Genomic DNA, 19,633 nt, shown 5'->3' with positions numbered 1-19,633 from the left:
ATCGTCCTCATGATCATCATCATCATCATCGTTATGCTGGGTGTTGAATATGGAGAAAGTCAAACATGACGCATTATGAATAATTGAGTTTCACATTTTGTGACTCTGCGGAATGTCGCGCGATCATTCACATTTATGTAAAACTTGTAGCAGAACCTGACTATTATTCCGTGTTAGAGAGAAAGTTCCTTTTCAGGAAACACTATTAAATGGTGTTTGCTTCATGCGCTTTGAGAGGGCAAGAGTGCATGTAATATGGCGGAAAGTCATAATGTATGTTAACCACAGCATGATTCTGATGACAGATGTCGATAGTCCCTCTATTCATGTGTGAATTTTAGAGACCTATAATTAGGCCAAGTAATTAAATTCTTTGTTTTGCGTCCACTCTAAATGGGAAAAGGTACGCGTCTAAGCGGCTGAAAAACACACACAAGAAAATTAACACAATGTTATTTGATTGCAGCAAATAAAAAATTGTACCAAAATTTTAGTCCAGAAAAGCTAAGCGGCCACGTCCTAAAATTTCCTATTCAAATACACTGTGTGTGTTTTTTTATGAAAACCTTAAAAACCTAAGCGGGTTGGGACGCAAAACAAAGAATTTAATTACTTTGGCCTATAAGTTACTTTATCTTGCATGAAGTGCTTAGCATACACTTTGATTCAGTCTTTTAGCGCAGTACTTACACAGAAGGTAATTTCAAAACGTTCTTGTTTAGGCAGTGAGTGTGTTGAATAGGCATGATCATACGGCAAATATTTTAGATATGCGCCCTCAACGCCTGTAACTTTTATCGCAGGTGTCGCACAATGGCTTCCTGTCTGTTCATTGCATCAATATCTCAAAACGCTAATTTCACAGACGTAACTTTTTTCACTCGTGCATGTCGGAAACGGCTAAACTAATTAAATATTTTCTCTTCAGTGTGCATTGTTCACGGAATAAAATTACAATAGAGCAGTTCAAAAAGTGTGACATACTGGACGCGTGACCCAGTTTTTTACACTTAACTGATGTGCTTGTGTTAGACCAAGATCTAGCCATAGTCTGCTACCACAACTGTATACTTTATCGCGACTACGTCATCTAAACACACGGGCGTAACATTTTCCATCTTGTGATATCGATGTCAATTTGAGCTGGTGCAATTAAACGTATGCATGTCAATCACTAATATCAAGTTTCGATCTACCTATCACAATTTGCAATGATAGGTCACTCACTGACCCACCCTATGACGAAATATCGAAACTAAAACGAATCGTTATCAAAATCATCGACACTAACAACTTCTCCCTACACGGTGTACGTCTGAGCAATTTTCGAACAGGTGTTTCAGGTATGTACTGTAGATATATCCTAAGTTTTTCAAAGCATGTTCATTCGCTGTAACATTTTCAAGAGTTGTCCCGTGACAAAACCTGTTATATGTTGTTGTGTTGTTCGAAATCTGAAAGCCTCTTGTGTATGGCATTGTTTCAAATACCGTGAGCTTACCGGAAGCATCGGTAGTTAGGAGAACTACGTTCATTGACAAAGTGATTTCTTACGTTCATAGCAAAAATAGTTCACAACAATACCGTAGAGACACAGAATATAGGGCATGTAAAATCGTCTGTATTTTATGTCGTTTCTTCCTGCTAGTGTCATGGCCGGCGACGGAAACATAAAAGGACTATGCCTGGCATTGTTGTGTTGCCTGGTAATCAACGTGTCAATGTGCAGTGACCTGAACTCTGGAACCTGCGACGCAAACCAGCTTGACTGCATGGATCAGAGGTGAGAGTTTAAAGTTTTTATTGACAAAGATATGCAAATTATCTTGACCAATACGTGTTCAATGTAGCACCACCATTGTAAACAATAAGTCAAGCTTGCCCTAGTTACTCGTTTCATCCATTCCTCTTTGTTCGTACGCTCTTTTCAGCAGCTTAATACTGTATACATTTCTCGTTATTGCTGGTGAGAATTAAAATTATTTTTCTGCAGCATCTGATTGTTATTACTCTAACGCAAAGATAGCGTCGTCTTAGATACTTAGCATTTCAAGAAACAGATTAATACAAAATTGCGTCAGGTAAACGTAGAAATGTTTACTTTTTGCCAAAAGTATTTAAAGACAGTGAAAGTAAAAGATTGCTAAAAATCTAGACAGTTAGTCATATTACAGTGAATTTGAGATGATTTAAAACAATAATGCAAGGTAGCAATGCGCTTGACATAATACTTTACCGTGCCATTTCCTTGGAATATCATCTGTCAAAATCATGTAAACGTTTTTAACTCAATGCCTGTCACGTGGTTATTTAAGCAAATGCCACAAACGGATGACAATGCACCTACAAAGAGAAATCAACGTAGAAGCGAGGTCACGGGTTCTTAATTTTTTGTTGAACGAGGGTACAGGCATTAATGCATGCAGAATCAAATGTTGACGTTTTCTAGAATTTATGACTCGCACTGTACAAACAGACTGTAAATCAACAAGTACAACAGCGAGAAATAGATGGAGAGACATGCCGACTGCCAGATAACTAAAGCCCTTATCCTATCAACTGTGATGGATATTTGAAAGTGCTGTTTTTATACCTATACCTGTTATTTTATGTCCTTTAACCCAACGTGATATCAGACTTTTCTGGTCGTCCTTTACGAACTCACAATGACTGTTGCAATATTTAATTTCTGTCCTGTGATTTCAGATACGTATCCAAGTTAAACATACCATAAGTGTAATGTATTGCTCTCCTTTTTTGACAGAGGTAGTATCTTAATACTAAACGACGAATGGGGAACATCGAAAGGTGGAATATCAAGTCTCAATCAACAGGTAGCTTATCAAGCCAAGGAAGCTGGGTTTGAAGTTTATGTGACAGTTCTGAAGGCAGATGAAGATGACATTGATGACGCAGAAGAACATGGAATCAATCTAATAATTGCAGAGACAATAGGTAACACTGAACCAGACATTGACTGGTTAGAGGTTTACCATAAAGTTCATTTCCCTAATTTAGAGGAAATATCTGACCTAAAAGTTATCATAGGTCATGTACCTCTGACCTCAAGAGCTGCTCTTGAAATCAGAAAGAATCGCTTTTCTGATTCAAGAGTATTCCTCTTCATCCATGTTATTCCTGAGGATATTGAAGTCCACAAAGAGAACTGGACCCCTGAAAAAGTTGAAGAGAGAGAAAGCAACATTCTTTCAGAGTCTGAGGGAGCCGATGCTGTATTTTCTGTTGGCCCTAGAATCTACAGTCACTTTGATTCCAAATTCAGAGCTATGTCTAAGGGTGTAAAGCATATAGAATACATACCAAGACCACAAGATGACTTCTTTGATATTAACATTACACGGCCAAAGGACACACACCCTATTCAGATCCTGACCTTTGGACGCGTGGCTGGTGTAGCGAATTTGAAAGGGTACGACATCGTTGCATCCGCTTTGAGTCGCGTAACTGACTTATATCACACCATGAGATTGCCGCCACCAAAGTGGATCGTGAGAGGTGTTGCAAAGGGGCTGCACGACGAAAGTAATGAGTACATTAGGAACAGGCTCAAATCCAATCATGGAAAGTACTTGAAGATCAATCTTTATCCTTACGGAACACAGGATAAAATCAGAAGAGATCTCAAACAGAGCCACCTGGTACTCATGGCGTCCAGAAGTGAACCATTCGGTTTGGTTGGTCTTGAAGCAATAGCAGCAGGAATACCAGTACTGGTGACCGTCAACTCTGGTCTGGCTCAGTTCATCAAGAGAGAATTCCCTGTCGAAGCCAACCAGATGATCGTCGATGTTGGCGTGAATGACGTGGACATTGATAATGACATAGACACTTGGCGTGATCGTGTCATTGATGTATTGCGTTACGATTACGATGTACGATTTGACGTGGCACAGAAAATAAAAAATGAACTGTATAACTGTAAAACAATTGACATGTCGAAGAAGATATTCCAGGATTTGTTAAAAGCTAAGATAACCACGTAAAACATCACATTAAAAGATATGGGTTCGAACATTCATACAATTGAATTCATTTTAAATAATCGGGTGTTTTGCAAGAAATTTCCCCTTTTAATTGTGGTTTCATAGAGGTATTTTTAGAATTTGCAGAAAAAACTGCTACGACCATATATTCCTAATTACCATGCACCTGGCTCATTATACAGTTAACTAATGCAAAATAATCTAATGCCGAAGCTGTTTGTCATTTCACATGATTATCCATTATATGCTGCCATCATCGATCATTATCATACAAAGATTTGATAGTATACGATATGTCAAACTTTTATTTGTTAGTCATATCATATAGTCAACAAGTAATATCTAGACAAGTTGTAAGACATTCATTACAGAAACGCTTGAACGAATGCTATGCAGTTTGCAAACGATCTCAACCAAACAGAAAATATCAAACTGTTGATATTTCCATGCTACTTGATATACAAATAAGCTGAACATTGTCACGAAATGATTTCATCCTCCAGATTGCAAACATAGTGCTTTTTTCTAATTTTACTACCACCTCAAATAGATAAGATAAGTACCATGTAATGCTTTCTAATTTTTCTTCAAACCTGTACGACTTTAAACGAGTTTTCAAGCAAACAAACGTCTAGGCTGTAGTAGATTGCGTAACCTCATGGATGAAATGCGCTTTTCAAAATCTGTGTCTGTTATCTAGTCAGTGGTTAAAGCGAGTCATCGATGTATTCGTTCAATGTTGACATCAATAGTATGTTAGCACTGAAATCAATAAATATGATTACAATGATAAGCAAAAGTAAACTTTTTTCTTCGTCCTAGACGAAATGTCCCCTGTATCAATTGGCACTACGCGCATGCCTTTCCTACTATGGTAACAATTCATGTCAGATCATCGATTGACTTTAAACAAAGAACAAACACAAATTATGAAGAATTGAAACAATGACGACCAGAATACGTTTGTATGTTTTCTTTGTCAGTGTAACAACTTAACTATACTTTGTCGGACTGAAGAAAGGCCCTATTCGAAGTACATGGATTTAATCGCTTTAATGCTGTTGTTTTTATTCCAAAAAAAATTATGGCGGCTTTGATAATTATATCAACACTGTTGTTGCATATAAAGTCACTTGAAACAAAAACGTAGTATTCCTCATTTCATTGCTTTAAAATAGTGTCACCATGCTGACCGTTTTTATCACAGAAAAGGCTATTTTTTTCATGGATCGGCCAATGCATTATCACAGACCTACGCTGACGAAAGGTCAAAAGGTCCTCATACGTCAACGGTATTTTACATTTTTAAAGCACCTGGTTACAGGTTACTGTATACCTAACGACCCCTGAATGCCATTCATGTTTACTGCACTTATCGCTTTATAGTTTGCTTTCGTGACGAAATATCGAAACTACGATCATCTTACCCAACTGAATGAGTCACACCTAACCTGCTTATTCACAGGTACTTGTCCTTATTTCAAATTGTCCTCATATCTGACGGCACTAACATTTTACTTCCTGGTGATTCCTGGTGAAAACGTGCACCAATATTATGTGAAACGTTCTGGCTGTCCTGCACAGATTGAATTACATCCAAGAATCTAGGGCGTATTTACGATAACTTTATAATTTCTGAAAAATATCAACCAGCGGCCGGGTAGCATAGCGTTTACGTTTGCCTCTCACTCTTTTTGCTCTTAAATTGATTCTTGTGAGACACTACAATACTTGCCTGAACAACAGGTGATGCAGCCACGCATAGGCAGTTTCGACAAAGAAATCCATGGAATGCAGTTTCGAAACACAATGAGTCACATGCATATGCCAGGCATGTTTAAGGTTCCAAGACAAGAAATTGACCATTTTAAACTAACAATTCTCTAGTGTTTAATAAGCTCAGAACCCCCGTAAATTGTATATTTTCGGAAAGCCTAGATATAGGGAAACATTTTGGTTACCAAAGTGTCACCATTGTTTACATAACTATCACGTGACAGGTAATTTGCATAACCTTTCAAAAATCGGTTTTCCCTATGTTTTGTTTCAATGCTTTGAGATATGTGGCTGAAATTCATGTGAGTGCAAGCTATCCTACAGGTCTTCAAAAGTGTGTCTCAGAATTGTTTTAAACCTTCTTAAACAGTTTTTATGCCAGAAAAACTTCCAGAGCAGTGAATTTTACCATAGTTGATTTCGTTAAAATTGTGCTGCAAAATCTGAGACACACTTTGAAAGAGCATTGTGACAGCTTGCATTCCAGCAAGTTTGAGTAAGATATTTTGAAGTATTGCGACAAACCATAGGGAAAACCGACTTTTGAAAGGTTATGCAAATTATCTTGTCACGTGATAGTTATGTAAATAATGGTGACACTGTGGTTACCAAAATGTTCCCATATATTTAGGCTTTCAGAAAATGTATACTTTACGGGGGTTCTGATTTTATTAACCGTTAGAGAATTGTTAGATTAAAAAGGTCACATTTCTTGTCTTGGAACCTTAAACATTTGTGATGTTTGAAATTAATTTCAATAACTGTTACCACAGTTTCAAAAAATTGTTTCTTTAAATTAACTAGATAGTTTAACCATGTGTTCTTTTATAACAAAACTCTGAAAAGAAAAAGTAAGGTCAAAATACTACTTTATTCTAATTTTTGTTCCTTATGACAACATTTACTTCGAAAAGGGGAAGAGAATGTTTACTGACAATATAGTCTGATAGCCTGATATTGTTGTATACACTATAATTGTTGTGAACTGTGAAACAGTAATGTTTATCAGGACTGGTGTGATTTTGTGAGACCTATAATCTAACAAAGATGACGTCTCAAGAAGGAACTCTGATGTGATTAAACAGCCTTGGTGCGGACAATTAGAGCGTACTTCATGACAAAATTAAAAATAGTGCCAATGACTATGTGCTCCCCTTTACAGCAATACTCAGTACTAGTGGACATATTGCATTGCATTCCGACCGATAATAAGAAAATTCATTTGTAAATTAACCTTACACCTCATTTAGATGTGAAATCTTTCACCGCATAGTTGCCTGCACATTAAACTTGAAAATGATGGTATAACCAGTTCCAAACAAGATGTTCCAACCAAATATCAGCTAAAATTTTCCCCAAAATACAAATATGCAAATATTACTATAATTTCAGTGACTCCTATTTTGGTCATGCATGGGAACCTGTAAAGCAAATTTTGAAGCAATCAGACTATTGATTTCAGAAAAAAAGAGTTTTTTTCACACGTATGATAAAAACGGAGGAAATACTTCATTACAAATATAAAGCAGCAAATATTGGCATAAAATCAATAAAGCTAAATGTGCGTGGCCTATGGTACCTACAAACCAAGTATAACAATGATACAATTATCACCTGAGTAGTTCCTGAGTTACATACATACATACATACATACATACATACATACATACATACATACATACATACATACATACATACATACATACATACATACATACATACATACATACATACATACATACAACACACACATATACATACATACATATATACATTATATATATAGAGAGAGAGAGAGAGAGAAGAGAAGAGAGAGAGAGAGGAGAGAGAGAGAGAGAGAGAGAGAGAGAGAGAGAGTTATATAGAGTTATAATTATATATAGTATTATAAATAATAAAGGATAATTGAAAGCCAAATAAGTCACTGTATACTGTCAGAAGCTACCAAAGGCTTTAATTTGTATGTTGAGTCATGTAGGCATTACAAACCAAAAGCAACGCACCCACTAAGGTGTTTTGTTGACGTAATAATTGTACCGTAAAAAGCAAACATAATCTACTTTGACAACAACTTTTAGTAAATACTAGCATCATTACCGTATCTAACCCTTTGTATGTAATGGTCTTAAAATTTTAACGTCGTTTCCTTTCAAAAGGTACGACCATCTGCATAGACGAGGTTGACTTCTGCGATGCCCGTGCGTTGTTGGCACTGTAATTATATGCTACTACCGTGGTCACTTATCATGTTACAAACTTCAAAGTTCATAGAGGTGCTACCCAAATTGCAAGATAAGCTTCAATCTTGGGTAATTTGACATTTCCTATGTGAAATGGTAGATTTCGACAGAATATGACAAATATTTAGAGATATTACTTTCTTTCCACGATAAGAAAGTGTTAAAATCTGAGATTAACCAACGTGTAACTGAATTCATTGGCATGACAGCTCTTTCAAACGTGTTTGCTCTGTGGTTAAAATTCAACCTTTGTTCAGCATTCATATCATGCGTATACACACTGACGTAAGAAAACAGTTCGAGGAAATCCACAGTTTCGTCATGCATTGTGTTATACCATACAACAGAGGGGGATTCCCCTCGACTGTATTGTTTCATACCAATCAACTGGTTATTCTTTGATATTCTTTGTCTAGTTGACGACAGGTATTATATTGTCTCGTCGATCTTCAAAGCTGGTGGTACTATCGGTAAGTGCCAAGGACATTTAATTGTTAAGTGAGGCCATTTCAAGTTGTCAGCGGTATCAGAGGGTCCAATGTAATATGTATGTGACGACAACTTTACTTCCTTGTGAGTTAACCCTAATCAAAGCTAAAACGGGAACCTTAACATTATAAGGTCGACGGCGATGACAAATCATCGTAAACTCGACCCTCATCAAACTTGTCATATCTAATTGTAGTTTTGCTGGAAACAAGCGCGTGACGTCATTGTTAATAGGGCAGACAAATGTGAATAATTACAAAGTTGACCATTTTGACCTTTTGTAAAATGACTTGATCATTTAAGTCGTTTACGTTCTTGTAATTTCAATTGAGATAAAATACATCATATCTAGCTAAAACTGTGTGCTTGGCAAATTCTGGCTCATTGACAATTGACATCTTTGAAAGAATGCTCATATTTATGCACACATTACCCGAACAGCTATGTATTTTTCTTTAAACATCCGCCAAATAATTCAATCATGTGCACTGACCTGCTGACTTGTAGACATTTGTTATTTTATATCTTCATCTATGTCCCTTTCCGTCAAGTTAATTCAAATGCATTTCATTGTAGACAATATGGCGCTCCCAACATGCTGTACGATTATAGTTATGGCATGTATAATAACTTTTTGTGGAATGTCAATGAGGCAAACACCGACACATGTCACGTTGGAGAGAGATCTAGCATCAAAGACCGTAGGTATGTATGTATAAATTATTAAAGCGATAATCTCACCCTCCTGGTTTACAATAGACGAAAGCAAACCTTAGACGACATAATGTACGAGGCGAAACCGAGTACATTATACGGTACAAAGTTTGCTCGAGTAACGCTTTTGAAACATGCTTTCGAAACATATGCGTTTTCTGACAGAAAAACACAACATTCCGGTAACGTAATCACACAAGTGAGATAATGTAGCACCGATGTCTGTCTCTGAATCTACCTGTCTAACTGTCTGGCTGTCGGTACAATATATCAAGAACGGCTTATCAGATCAGAATCAAATCTTATTCATAGTGTCTGTTTAGAAATAGCAAGAACTTATAACTTATTTTTGGTGTGGTTTGCATATTCCATGCTTACTGGCATAATTAATTATTATAGAAAAATCAGTTAAACATTGAGGACAGGTTCACAACATTTGATAGGATGTGCTACAAATATTCATCATACTAGGATATATCAGCCGTGAAAGTCATAAAAGGGGGACATGAAAGTTAATTGCTAAATTGTATATTTGCTGAACTTTCGTCATTTAAGATATATACCTGAACTGAGTCGACCAAAGTTGATAAGACTTGCTATTTTCATGGATGGTACCTTAATATATTATAACCGAAAGTCGGTTTTAGAAGTTCTAGATCATCTTATTACTGATTTGCATATTAAATGAAATTTGCTGTGTGACTTAATCCAAGCCTACAATGTTTTCTATATTGATGATAAAATGATATGACATTATTGAAGCAATATAGCATTTTTACCTCAACATTTTACTAATTTGGATATTTAACGAAATTTCATGAGGTATATATGTGAATAGACATGATCAAAGTTGATTAAAACTTCCTATGTACGTTGAAGATACTCTAATATGATATTCATGACAGTCAGTGAGTATTTTAACATCAGCTGATTAATAATTTGCATATCTAAGGAATTTTCTCAATTAAGGGTAACAGGAATAGAAGATCTTTTAAATTGCCAAACTTTATGACAATTACTATGTAAATTGATGAGCAAATGATATTGTATCAGAAAAAGATAGTTGTATCTTTATGTCAGGTACTTGACGATCTGTACTTTTATGAACAATATCAGTTAAGCACATTAAAGCTGATGAAACATGTTGTATCAGTTGATTGGTAATTTGTATATTTCAGTAATTTTTAAAAAAAGTCAACACGATTTGAACTAATTTTGGCGATAATTGGATCTTCATATTTTTTCAAATTTCTCGAAAGCCTTAGCTTCCCTATAATTGAATGTTGCAATATTACAAATTACTCATAAAAACAAGAGTGTAAGTTAAAAAGAAATGCAGATGAGCATAAATTTGCAGATTAAGCTGACATTACATAACTATCCAATTATCTCAATTTAGTTCCAGCGTGTTAAGTTCTAAGTCTAGGGACTTTGATCATTACTGATGAAAAAGTTGTGTGCATTCCATTAGTCATAGGCAATGGCATCCGTCCCTAATATTTAAAAGATTAAACGTGAATACAATTCAAATTCAATCATTGAAGTTCTATCGTTTTTCTTTTAAATTTAATTTATCTCATTATTCAATGACAACTGATAATTTTCTCATCGAAGTTTATTTTATTCTCATGTATGTTTTTTCGACGCAGTGTTCTTATTCTCAACGACGAGTGGGGAATATCAAGAGGTGGTATATCAAGTCTCAATCGAGTGATAGCTTTGAATGCCAAGGCTGCTGGATTCCGGGTTTATGTGACAGTGCTGAAAGCGACTGATAATGAAATCAAAGATGCAAAGGACAAGGAAATCGATCTCCTTATTGCAAATGGAACTGATTGCGAGGACAATCCTCGCCTTGACTGGCTAAAGTGTTATCACAAAGCACATTTCACTGACATAGATCGAAGAGTAAGTAACTTAACAGCAATTATAGGCCATGTCGACTTAACATTTGAAGCAGCATTTTCCATCCGTGACCAATTGTTCCCTGGCGTTAAAGTCGTCTTGTTTTTCCATGAGACCCCTGATGACATAGCAGAATATAAAGATGACTGGACGTCTATAACAAGTGCAGAATGGGAAGAAAGTGTGCTGTTCACTGCAAAGAAAGCTGATGCCCTTTTTTCTGTCGGACCAAGGGTCTATGACCATTTTCAATTGAAATTAAAAGGCATAGGTAATGATGTGAGACACTATCAGTACCTTCCCCTCCCTGAGGATGATTTCTTTAGAATCAGACGCGAACGTCCGAAGAAAAACGAACTCATTCAAATATTGACGATGGAACGTTTGGCTGATGTCGGCCGTTTTAGGGCTTACGACATTGTTGCCTTGGCAATGAGTCGTGTTACTAAGGAATATCATGATTTTAAAGAAAAGTTGCCAATCTGGATTATCAGAGGTATAGCCAAGAAAGACCATGACGACATAAGGAAGCATATACTGCACACACTTCCTTCTGGTGGAAAACATTTGAAGCTGTCTCTTTTGCCTTATGGCACTAAAGAACAGATCATTACAGAGCTGAAACAAAGTCGCCTAATGCTCGTTACTTCTAGAAGTGAGCCATTTAGTATGGCTGGTCTGGAAGCAATAGCAGCCGGTATACCAGTACTGATAACATCTAATTCCGGACTTGCTGAGTTTGTCAAGAACGAATTCCCTGTTGTAGCCGACAGCGTTATCCTATAGACGTTGCTGTATCTGATGTTAATCTTCAGGAGGATGCGGATAGTTGGCGGGACAGTATCATCAATGTTTTACGTTACAATTACAATATGCGTTTTGATTGGCACAAGACATGAAACAGAAGCTAGAACAGTTAGAATCTATAAAATTGTCTCGAAAAGAGTTTACTGATGTATTAGGTTATGCTTCATGTTGAAATATAACGTAGTCGACTAAGCACCTATATACACACATTAAACAAGATGGCGAATAATGTAAAATGTTCAAAGAACCATACATAGTCAAATATTCATTTGAAGTTAATCCACACAGACCACTTATATGTATTGTGCCACTTATTTAAGAATTTCCTTTTTAATGGATATGTCAAAGAAGAACATAGCACCTGTGTAATTTGCTGCACCCTTCTACAAACAAATAAAAATGATTATCATTATGATGAGATATTTAGGACATTACACAGAAAACCAAAATGGATCAGTAAGATAAAACGTTCACTGTTGCTTAAGAGCTAATCATAACTGAAGATAACTTAATCATTTTTCTTTCTGCTTTTTGTTGCTGATGATGTCGCAACATGATGTCACATTTACATTTAGAGATGTACACTATTTGCAATATGAAGTGATGAATTAATTAAATTCTTACATACATATTCAATTCTCCTGGAATTGATAATATTATGTAGGTCATTCTTTCCCATGCATTACCAGTTTAATTAGTGAAGAACATTCTGAAGGTCATGTTCACTATAAGTAAAGACATTCTTAGAATTGTAATTAGTATATCAATGGAAAGTCTAGAAGTTTCTTGTGTTGTCTGGATAGCTTCTTTTCAGTGTAAATACGGGACGGCACAGATTTTCACCAGACTTGGGATTCACTTCAACACCTCCACACTTGGAATTTTGCTCTGTGAACTCTGCACGGTTCAGATCTACATCAAGCTGTAGCCAGAGAAACACTCACTTCCTCACTCAACAGTGTCTATCTGGACTCCACTCTTTGGAAACTGTAATTTAGGAGTCTTGTGCCGTCCCAGCTAATCTAGGTACAATGAATTTTACAGTTTTGTTATTTCCATTTAATTCTCCCTAGAGTTAGTTATTAGCTTTCATAAATTTATTTTAAAAGAAAATCGCTGACATCACCACTTTTTTGTCTTAACAATACGAACTAGCCCGGGCACATAAATAGTTACAGCATCAGCCAAAATAGTTACTTAGGGCACGATGCCCGCCTCGTGACTTAATTGTATCATGTAATCAAAACGTATGTGGTTAAGAGTTATTAATATTAAGTTTCATTAATTACATTTAACGTGGTCAATAATTTTGATTTTTGACACGTTTTTGGAAGGTTCAACTACAATAACGTCACGCTGCAGAGAGAGTGCTATTGGCTCTGACCTCGGCAGAGATCAGCAAATCATAAACTCAACCACTTTACTACGCATGTTTTTTTTTGTATGTTTACATCTTTACCAAATACCGATGTTCAAAAATTGCTTTACAAAGTGGTACAAAATATTGATATACATTGGTCGAAGGTCATACTAGAGTAATGGAGTCAAAGTCTACAGTCTATCGAAAGTCCAAATAACACAAGCCTGCCAGATGCCAAAACGAAGGGGTCTAAACTACGGTACATTTATTTGGCTATGAATCTTCCAATGAAAGTAAAATCAAACGCCGGATGCTTTCATAAACATGCAAGCCAAAGATACCACGATATATACATGCCCCCCGATTTTCACTTTTTTAAATTTAAGTCTGCCCTCGGTGTGCTTCAGCGGTAAAACACAGAACTCCAGTAAAGCGATTGCAACACCATCATAGTGGTTAAAACACTAGCAAAAAATTACATTGAGTCTATGGCTTGTTCTCAAAAATACATTAATACCTTCTGGCCGACTGTCTCCGATTTATAATACTCTCCTGCGTTCAGCCAGAGTCGGTGCTTTCTTTCCATTAAACACTGTCTTGGCCCCACTCAATGTTATTTTTCAAACGTGCTTGATGACGGTTACCTGTACTTTTACTTGTATTTCGTGTCGGTGAAATGGTATATTGCCTACTCTACGTTTTAATAAGTAACATGCACTTATGAGTCACATGATAAGTCTGTTCACATGCACCTTATATTTTATATTTGTTGATAAAGACAATATGATTGCTCAGGTGTTGCTGTATTTGCAATCTTCCTAGTCCTTGGGTGATTCCATTGTTTTCTTCTGTAAAGGAAGCGTGACGGGGCATTGAAGGGTTAAGAGGCGAACTTGATTTTGAAATTGAATAAACATTTTGGTTAATTATGGCTTGCGCTTAAGTAACTGTCTACATGTTTAATTGACCAAGAGATAACAATGTGTGTGTTAAGTGCTACGTTGTCAAACTTTCATAGAAATATAAACATGCCCTTTACTGTCCTTCCAGCTAAATTTTAAAAAGAAACATGGAAATCAATACAATCGTCTTCATCAATGCCAGGATTATTTTCTAGCATTGTTTTGTAGGGCATTTAATATTTAAATACAACGGTTCATGTATGCTACTAGACGTCGTTTCCTCTATTCTGAAATGATCTATGCTGGCTGCTGTCATGTACTACACATAGGTAAGACTGTATGTGCTATGTTATGTTGATCTAGCGTCAACGTGTCAACGAGGCATTGTCAATAATTTGAATATAGTTTCCATATATAGCCTACACATGATATGTTGATATTGACAAAATAGAGAAACCAAACATCTGCTAGCACGTCCCCGACACCTGAATACCAAAACTATCAACATGATGAACTATTTCAATATATAGTGATTTATGTGGTTGTCACTTGGTGAAGGCATTGCTTTGTTGAACAAAATGGAACAGGTAGCTAAACCAAACATTCTGTGCCGTGCCTAACCCTATAACTAGTTAATAAATAGCTGGTTGAATGTGGATCTATACTGCCACGTGTAGCAGCGATAGGGTATACTATATTGAATGGAAAGGTGAGGGTAGGTCAATCTTAGGTTGTTAGCTCCCAAGTTGTATTTGCTAGTTTTCTCTACTATTAGACTTTCTTAGCTGCCATTCCCTGTAATACAGCCGTTATTGATGAAAAAGCAATCTTACCTTACTTATTTATCAACGTAATAATATTTTCTTTACACTTAGTTCAACAGAAAAACAGAATACAGTTGTTAAATTTTCCGGGTGGTCAACAGGCACCAATATGTGTACACTTTGTGAGAGTGGCATCACTGGGTATCGTCTCCTGCGAGATTAAGAAAAGGCAACTACACCAGCTTCATTAAGAATCACAGTTTCTGATGCTCTGTTTCACCATCTAGCTACCAACTGAGAGTGCGCCACCATCTTGTTTGTCATTATGTGTACTTGTTAATGTTTTACAATTCCAGGTACGACTGAATGGGGTATGATGACCTGACCCACTTTGGTTTCAATGAGTTGAGTTGCAAGTAAAGCCCGTTTCGGCGGCGTGATTGTTTTCTTCATTCTTTCGCATGTACAGTGGACTTTAGACGAGGCTAGATTCTCAAATATTCAGACACAGTTCATTGGCTACCTGGTATCTGACACCATTCTATCGAAACTAGCAGTGTGGGCAGTTATCAAAAGTCGCCATTACGCATATATTGTTTGGTTTCTTAATACTTCCAGATCACCAATAAGGTATGTACTTATTTCCTTCTTGGCGGTCATTCAAGCGTGTGTTTAAACGTTTCAGAAACAAAATATGTAATTTTGTTATCAAACATAATTGGATATCTGCCACTCCCTCGCTTGTGTATCTGTTCATACATTAGACTTAATTAGACGTACACTGTGGCCGAATAAGTTGACCCCTATTAGCTTTTCTGACATCGGGAATTTCGTCGATTTCTGTTTTTGTTAGATCTGGACACCATGTTCCGACCGCAAATGTACTTCATGATGCTCGTTGTCGTCAGCAGCCATCTTTTGGGTCTAGTCTCAATGCAAACTGAATATGGAACTGGTACTTGCGACTCGCAGGGTCTTGACTGCCACAGGTAGGAATCTCACAAAGTTTTGAAGCTGACAAATGGTCACACGGTTAGTCATCGCTAGGTCAACCTATATTTGGACCTCTGTCTTCTTTTTTCCATTACTGTCACAATAACCGATATATGAACATTATATATAGAACGAAAGGGCACGCGCAGGTCAACAATAGGTTCTGGGTTGCCACGACCAGCACTCATGGGTTTCCTGTGTCTGATCATTAGACCCTCTGAATGATAGACAAAATTGCAGCGACATACAATGGCAAATATTTGTTGTTACACAAGATTGCAAAACTGTACACCCCAATGCAAACGTATATTTGGGAATCATTTTAGGACTTGCACATACGTCATGCAAAAAGCACTATATACATTCAATTAACATGCCTTTTTGTTTAGCTCTGGATTAGCTTCCATCAATCATTTACGTCTATTGCACAACCATTCACAGCCTTTTAATTTCAAAATCTTTCCCTTTTGATATTTTAGGAGTGTTTTGATTCTTAACGACGAATGGGGAACATCCAAAGGTGGGTTGTCTACAATGAATCGTCAGATCGCCTTGGAAGCAAAGAACGCGGGGTTTGAGGTGTACGTGACGGTTCTGGACGCAAGCGAGGATGACATTGATGACGCATATGAAAAGGGTATCAAGCTCGTAAAAGCCAAGATCGTCGACAGTAGAGAACCAAACATGGATTGGTTGACGATTTATCACCCAGTGCAGTTTCCTGACTTGGAAAAAATACCAAATCTAGATATTATCATTGGACACGTACCTTTGACATCAGAAGCAGCAATTTCCATTCACAAGCAACGACTGCCTGGTACTAAGGTTTATTCATCCATGTCATTCCAGAAGATATCGAAGAACATAAACAAGGCTGGACACCTGAAAAAGTTGAGCAACGTGAATATGCTATTCTTCAAGCAGCCGAGAAAGCCGATGTAGTGTTTTCTGTTGGGCCGCGAATTTTTAACCACTTTGATCTAAAATTTAGAGGTTTGCCTAAAAAGATAGATCATATTGAGTACCTCCCCTGTCCCGAGGAAGATTTCTTTGATATCACAATCAAAGAGCCGGAAGAAAACCACCCTGTTCAGATTCTTACATTCGGACGAGTTGCTAGGGTTGGGAATCTGAAGGGCTATGATATTGTTGCTTCCGCTTTGAGCCATGTCACAGACCAGTACCACTCGATGAAAATGTCACCACCCATCTGGATAGTTAGAGGTGTAGGAAAGGGCCAACACGAAGAAAGCAAAGAGTACATTCTGAAGAGACTGACATCCCAAGGGAAGTATTTGAAGTTCAATCTCTATCCTTACGGAACACAGGACAAGATCAGAAGAGATCTCCAACAGAGTCACCTGGTACTCATGGCGTCCAGAAGTGAACCTTTCGGTTTGGTTGGTCTTGAAGCAATAGCAGCAGGGATACCTGTGTTGGTCACGGTCCATTCTGGACTAGCTGAGTTTATAAAGAAAGAATTCCCGGCCGAGGCTCAGCACATGATGGTGGATGTCGGCGTCAATGACATTGATCGGGATGAGGATATTCTTATCTGGAGCAGACGCATCATTGACGTCCTCCGCGATAACTATCCTGCCCGATTTCAAATAGCTCAAAGTATGAAAGAGCGTTTGAGGTCACTTTTAGAAAAGTCAACAAAAGTTTTTGTTGATAAACTGAATGGCAATTAAAACAGCTATACTGTAATTAAATTACACAAACCGTTTTTGTTTGCTAAATTCTGCACCAAATCTCATGTAGTATTCTTTAAAACGCTTAGGCAGTGGATGAGACACAACGATCGAATTTATTCGAAAATATTCATAAATTGTTGAAACCAGTTTTATTCCGTTGGAATATTCGAAATAATTAAAACATCTACATTCTCCCGCCGTTTAATGAATGTTCTTTCATTAGATTCTGTATCCGTGTCGTCGCACTATTACATTGCTCACTAAGTTCAAGTTCATTCATTGATCTCACTGTTAATGTAATTGCATCAGAACTATGCATAGGACATATAGTTTTTGGAAAACGCTCATGGTATGTGAGCATGAAGACTGCTCTGAAGATAGAATACACTTTGAAATAAATGTCCTGCCTCTCTGACTTTTACAATATTTTTATTCTTTTATCGTTTGTAGAGGCTACTTTTGTGCAGGGTGACCCCCTGCATTTTATTCTTGGTGTCTAAAGAGAATGGTTTAAAATTTGCTTGAGGAACGTTTAAGGAGTAGAAGTTAAGTCTTTCATTTTCGATGCGCGAGAAACCTCAGATTAGCGGCTTTTATCGATGGTTTTCAATGAAGAAAGATTCAGACTGATTCACGTAGTTGTTTATGTAAACTCTTAATTGATAATAACCTTCCGAAAATTTGGACACAACTTAAATTATATCAATTTAGTGTAATCTTACAGCGATGACTTTATATTCAAATTATTGCTTGATTTTACACAGTTTCAAAGAATTACAAACAATATAGTCTTACCGGATACATGTACGTTGAACATATTGGCGTTTGTATTTCACTTAATAGATCTTGCTCATTAACGCTGAATCACTACAGTACCAAATTCTTTCATCGTGTTGTCTTTCAAGACAAGATAACATTTAATGCCCGCTTTGCTCTCTGTTGTAACAAGCAATGGGAGGTCACAGACCAAGATCCACCAAATCGACCGATGCTGAAACAGAAATGCACCAATCTTTTTTTTTGTCAAGTCAAAATTATTATCACTGACCTTCACTGTCACAATATTTTGGTTTGATTGCAGTTTGCAATTATTTTTCTGTTTCATACTTACGTCAAGATATTGAGCGTAGAATTTAAAATCATTGCTTTGATATTTTACTCAATTTAATACTCACTTATTGAAACAATAGAAATAATAAACTGTACAGGAAAATCATGGGTTGCAAGTTATCACTGTGTAGGTATTAACGATGACAAAATGCCGAAAAAGATGAGCCATACCGCACTTCTGTGTCAAAACGATTAAGTTGTCAATAAGCCGAATGTCTGTCGACGTCCGTCGTCCGAACGTCCGACGTCCCTCAGTAATTACCTTCTTTTGTGAAACCACCTGTCTGATTGCTTTGAAATTTGATATGCGGTTCTCTTAGGGTGACCTCGGTTAGGTTGTGTTCAAATCATGGTGAAATTTCCATATTCGTATTCTTGGGGTATTTTTTTACGTTTTGGTCAAAAAATATTCTTCTCTGAAACTGCTTGTCCGATTGCTTTGAAATTTGATATTCAGTTATCTTGGGGTGACCCTCAGTTAGGTTTGTTCAACTTGTGGTGAAATTTGCATATTTGTATTTTGGGGCAATTCTTTCCATTTTTGGTTAGAAATTTGTTTCTTAAAAACTACTGTTTCGATAGCTTTGATATTTGGTATACAGGTTCCTACAGATGAACAAAATGTGATATATTGAAATTATAATGAAATCTGCAATTTTGTATTTTTGGGGCAATTTTTGCCATTTCTATCAAAAACTGTTTCTCTAAGACTGCTTGTCTGATAGCATTGATGTTTGGTATACTAGGGGATTTCTTATTTATGATGTATTGAAATAATAATGAAATCTGTATTTTAGGGCAAATTTTGCTCTTTTTGGTAAAAAAAATTGTCTCTCAAAAATATTTAAAAGCTTTAGTTGACATGTTCTCCG

At 36.7% G+C, this 19,633-nt stretch overlaps 3 protein-coding genes across 3 annotated transcripts; all 3 read left to right on the top strand.

Moving 5' to 3' along the window:
- Positions 1-1,209: 1,209 nt before the first annotated feature.
- On the top strand, positions 1,210-4,645 carry LOC139118124 (uncharacterized). The gene is made up of 3 exons (XM_070681422.1): positions 1,210-1,343; positions 1,649-1,783; positions 2,765-4,645. The coding sequence occupies exons 2-3, from the start codon at positions 1,653-1,655 to the stop codon at positions 4,002-4,004; spliced, it is 1,371 nt and encodes a 456-aa protein (XP_070537523.1). The 5' UTR covers positions 1,210-1,343; positions 1,649-1,652; the 3' UTR covers positions 4,005-4,645.
- Positions 4,646-8,297: 3,652 nt separating this feature from the next.
- LOC139118113 (uncharacterized) lies at positions 8,298-14,225 on the top strand. Its single transcript, XM_070681411.1, has 3 exons — positions 8,298-8,490; positions 9,086-9,214; positions 10,873-14,225. The coding sequence occupies exons 2-3, from the start codon at positions 9,105-9,107 to the stop codon at positions 11,912-11,914; spliced, it is 1,152 nt and encodes a 383-aa protein (XP_070537512.1). The 5' UTR covers positions 8,298-8,490; positions 9,086-9,104; the 3' UTR covers positions 11,915-14,225.
- A 1,124-nt stretch (positions 14,226-15,349) lies between these two features.
- Positions 15,350-18,515, top strand: LOC139118104 (uncharacterized). The gene is made up of 3 exons (XM_070681401.1): positions 15,350-15,591; positions 15,815-15,950; positions 16,434-18,515. The coding sequence occupies exons 2-3, from the start codon at positions 15,826-15,828 to the stop codon at positions 16,894-16,896; spliced, it is 588 nt and encodes a 195-aa protein (XP_070537502.1). The 5' UTR covers positions 15,350-15,591; positions 15,815-15,825; the 3' UTR covers positions 16,897-18,515.
- The last annotated feature ends 1,118 nt before the right edge of the window (positions 18,516-19,633 follow it).

The sequence above is a fragment of the Ptychodera flava genome, chromosome 2, assembly GCF_041260155.1.
Source record: "Ptychodera flava strain L36383 chromosome 2, AS_Pfla_20210202, whole genome shotgun sequence".
Classification (NCBI taxonomy): Eukaryota; Metazoa; Hemichordata; class Enteropneusta; family Ptychoderidae; genus Ptychodera; species Ptychodera flava.
This window is presented reverse-complemented; position numbering and strand designations above follow the sequence as displayed.

What these genes read in the sequence shown, in the direction of transcription:
- LOC139118124 (XM_070681422.1), top strand. Translation starts at nt 1,653, where the DNA reads ATGGCCGGCGACGGAAACATAAAAGGACTATGCCTGGCATTGTTGTGT. An exon ending in CTTGACTGCATGGATCAGAG is followed by an intron (nt 1,784 to 2,764) that starts GTGAGAGTTTAA and finishes CTTTTTTGACAG; the next exon opens with AGGTAGTATCTTAATACTAA.
- LOC139118113 (XM_070681411.1), top strand. Translation starts at nt 9,105, where the DNA reads ATGCTGTACGATTATAGTTATGGCATGTATAATAACTTTTTGTGGAAT. An exon ending in TCTAGCATCAAAGACCGTAG is followed by an intron (nt 9,215 to 10,872) that starts GTATGTATGTAT and finishes TTTTCGACGCAG; the next exon opens with TGTTCTTATTCTCAACGACG.
- LOC139118104 (XM_070681401.1), top strand. Translation starts at nt 15,826, where the DNA reads ATGTTCCGACCGCAAATGTACTTCATGATGCTCGTTGTCGTCAGCAGC. An exon ending in CAGGGTCTTGACTGCCACAG is followed by an intron (nt 15,951 to 16,433) that starts GTAGGAATCTCA and finishes TTGATATTTTAG; the next exon opens with GAGTGTTTTGATTCTTAACG.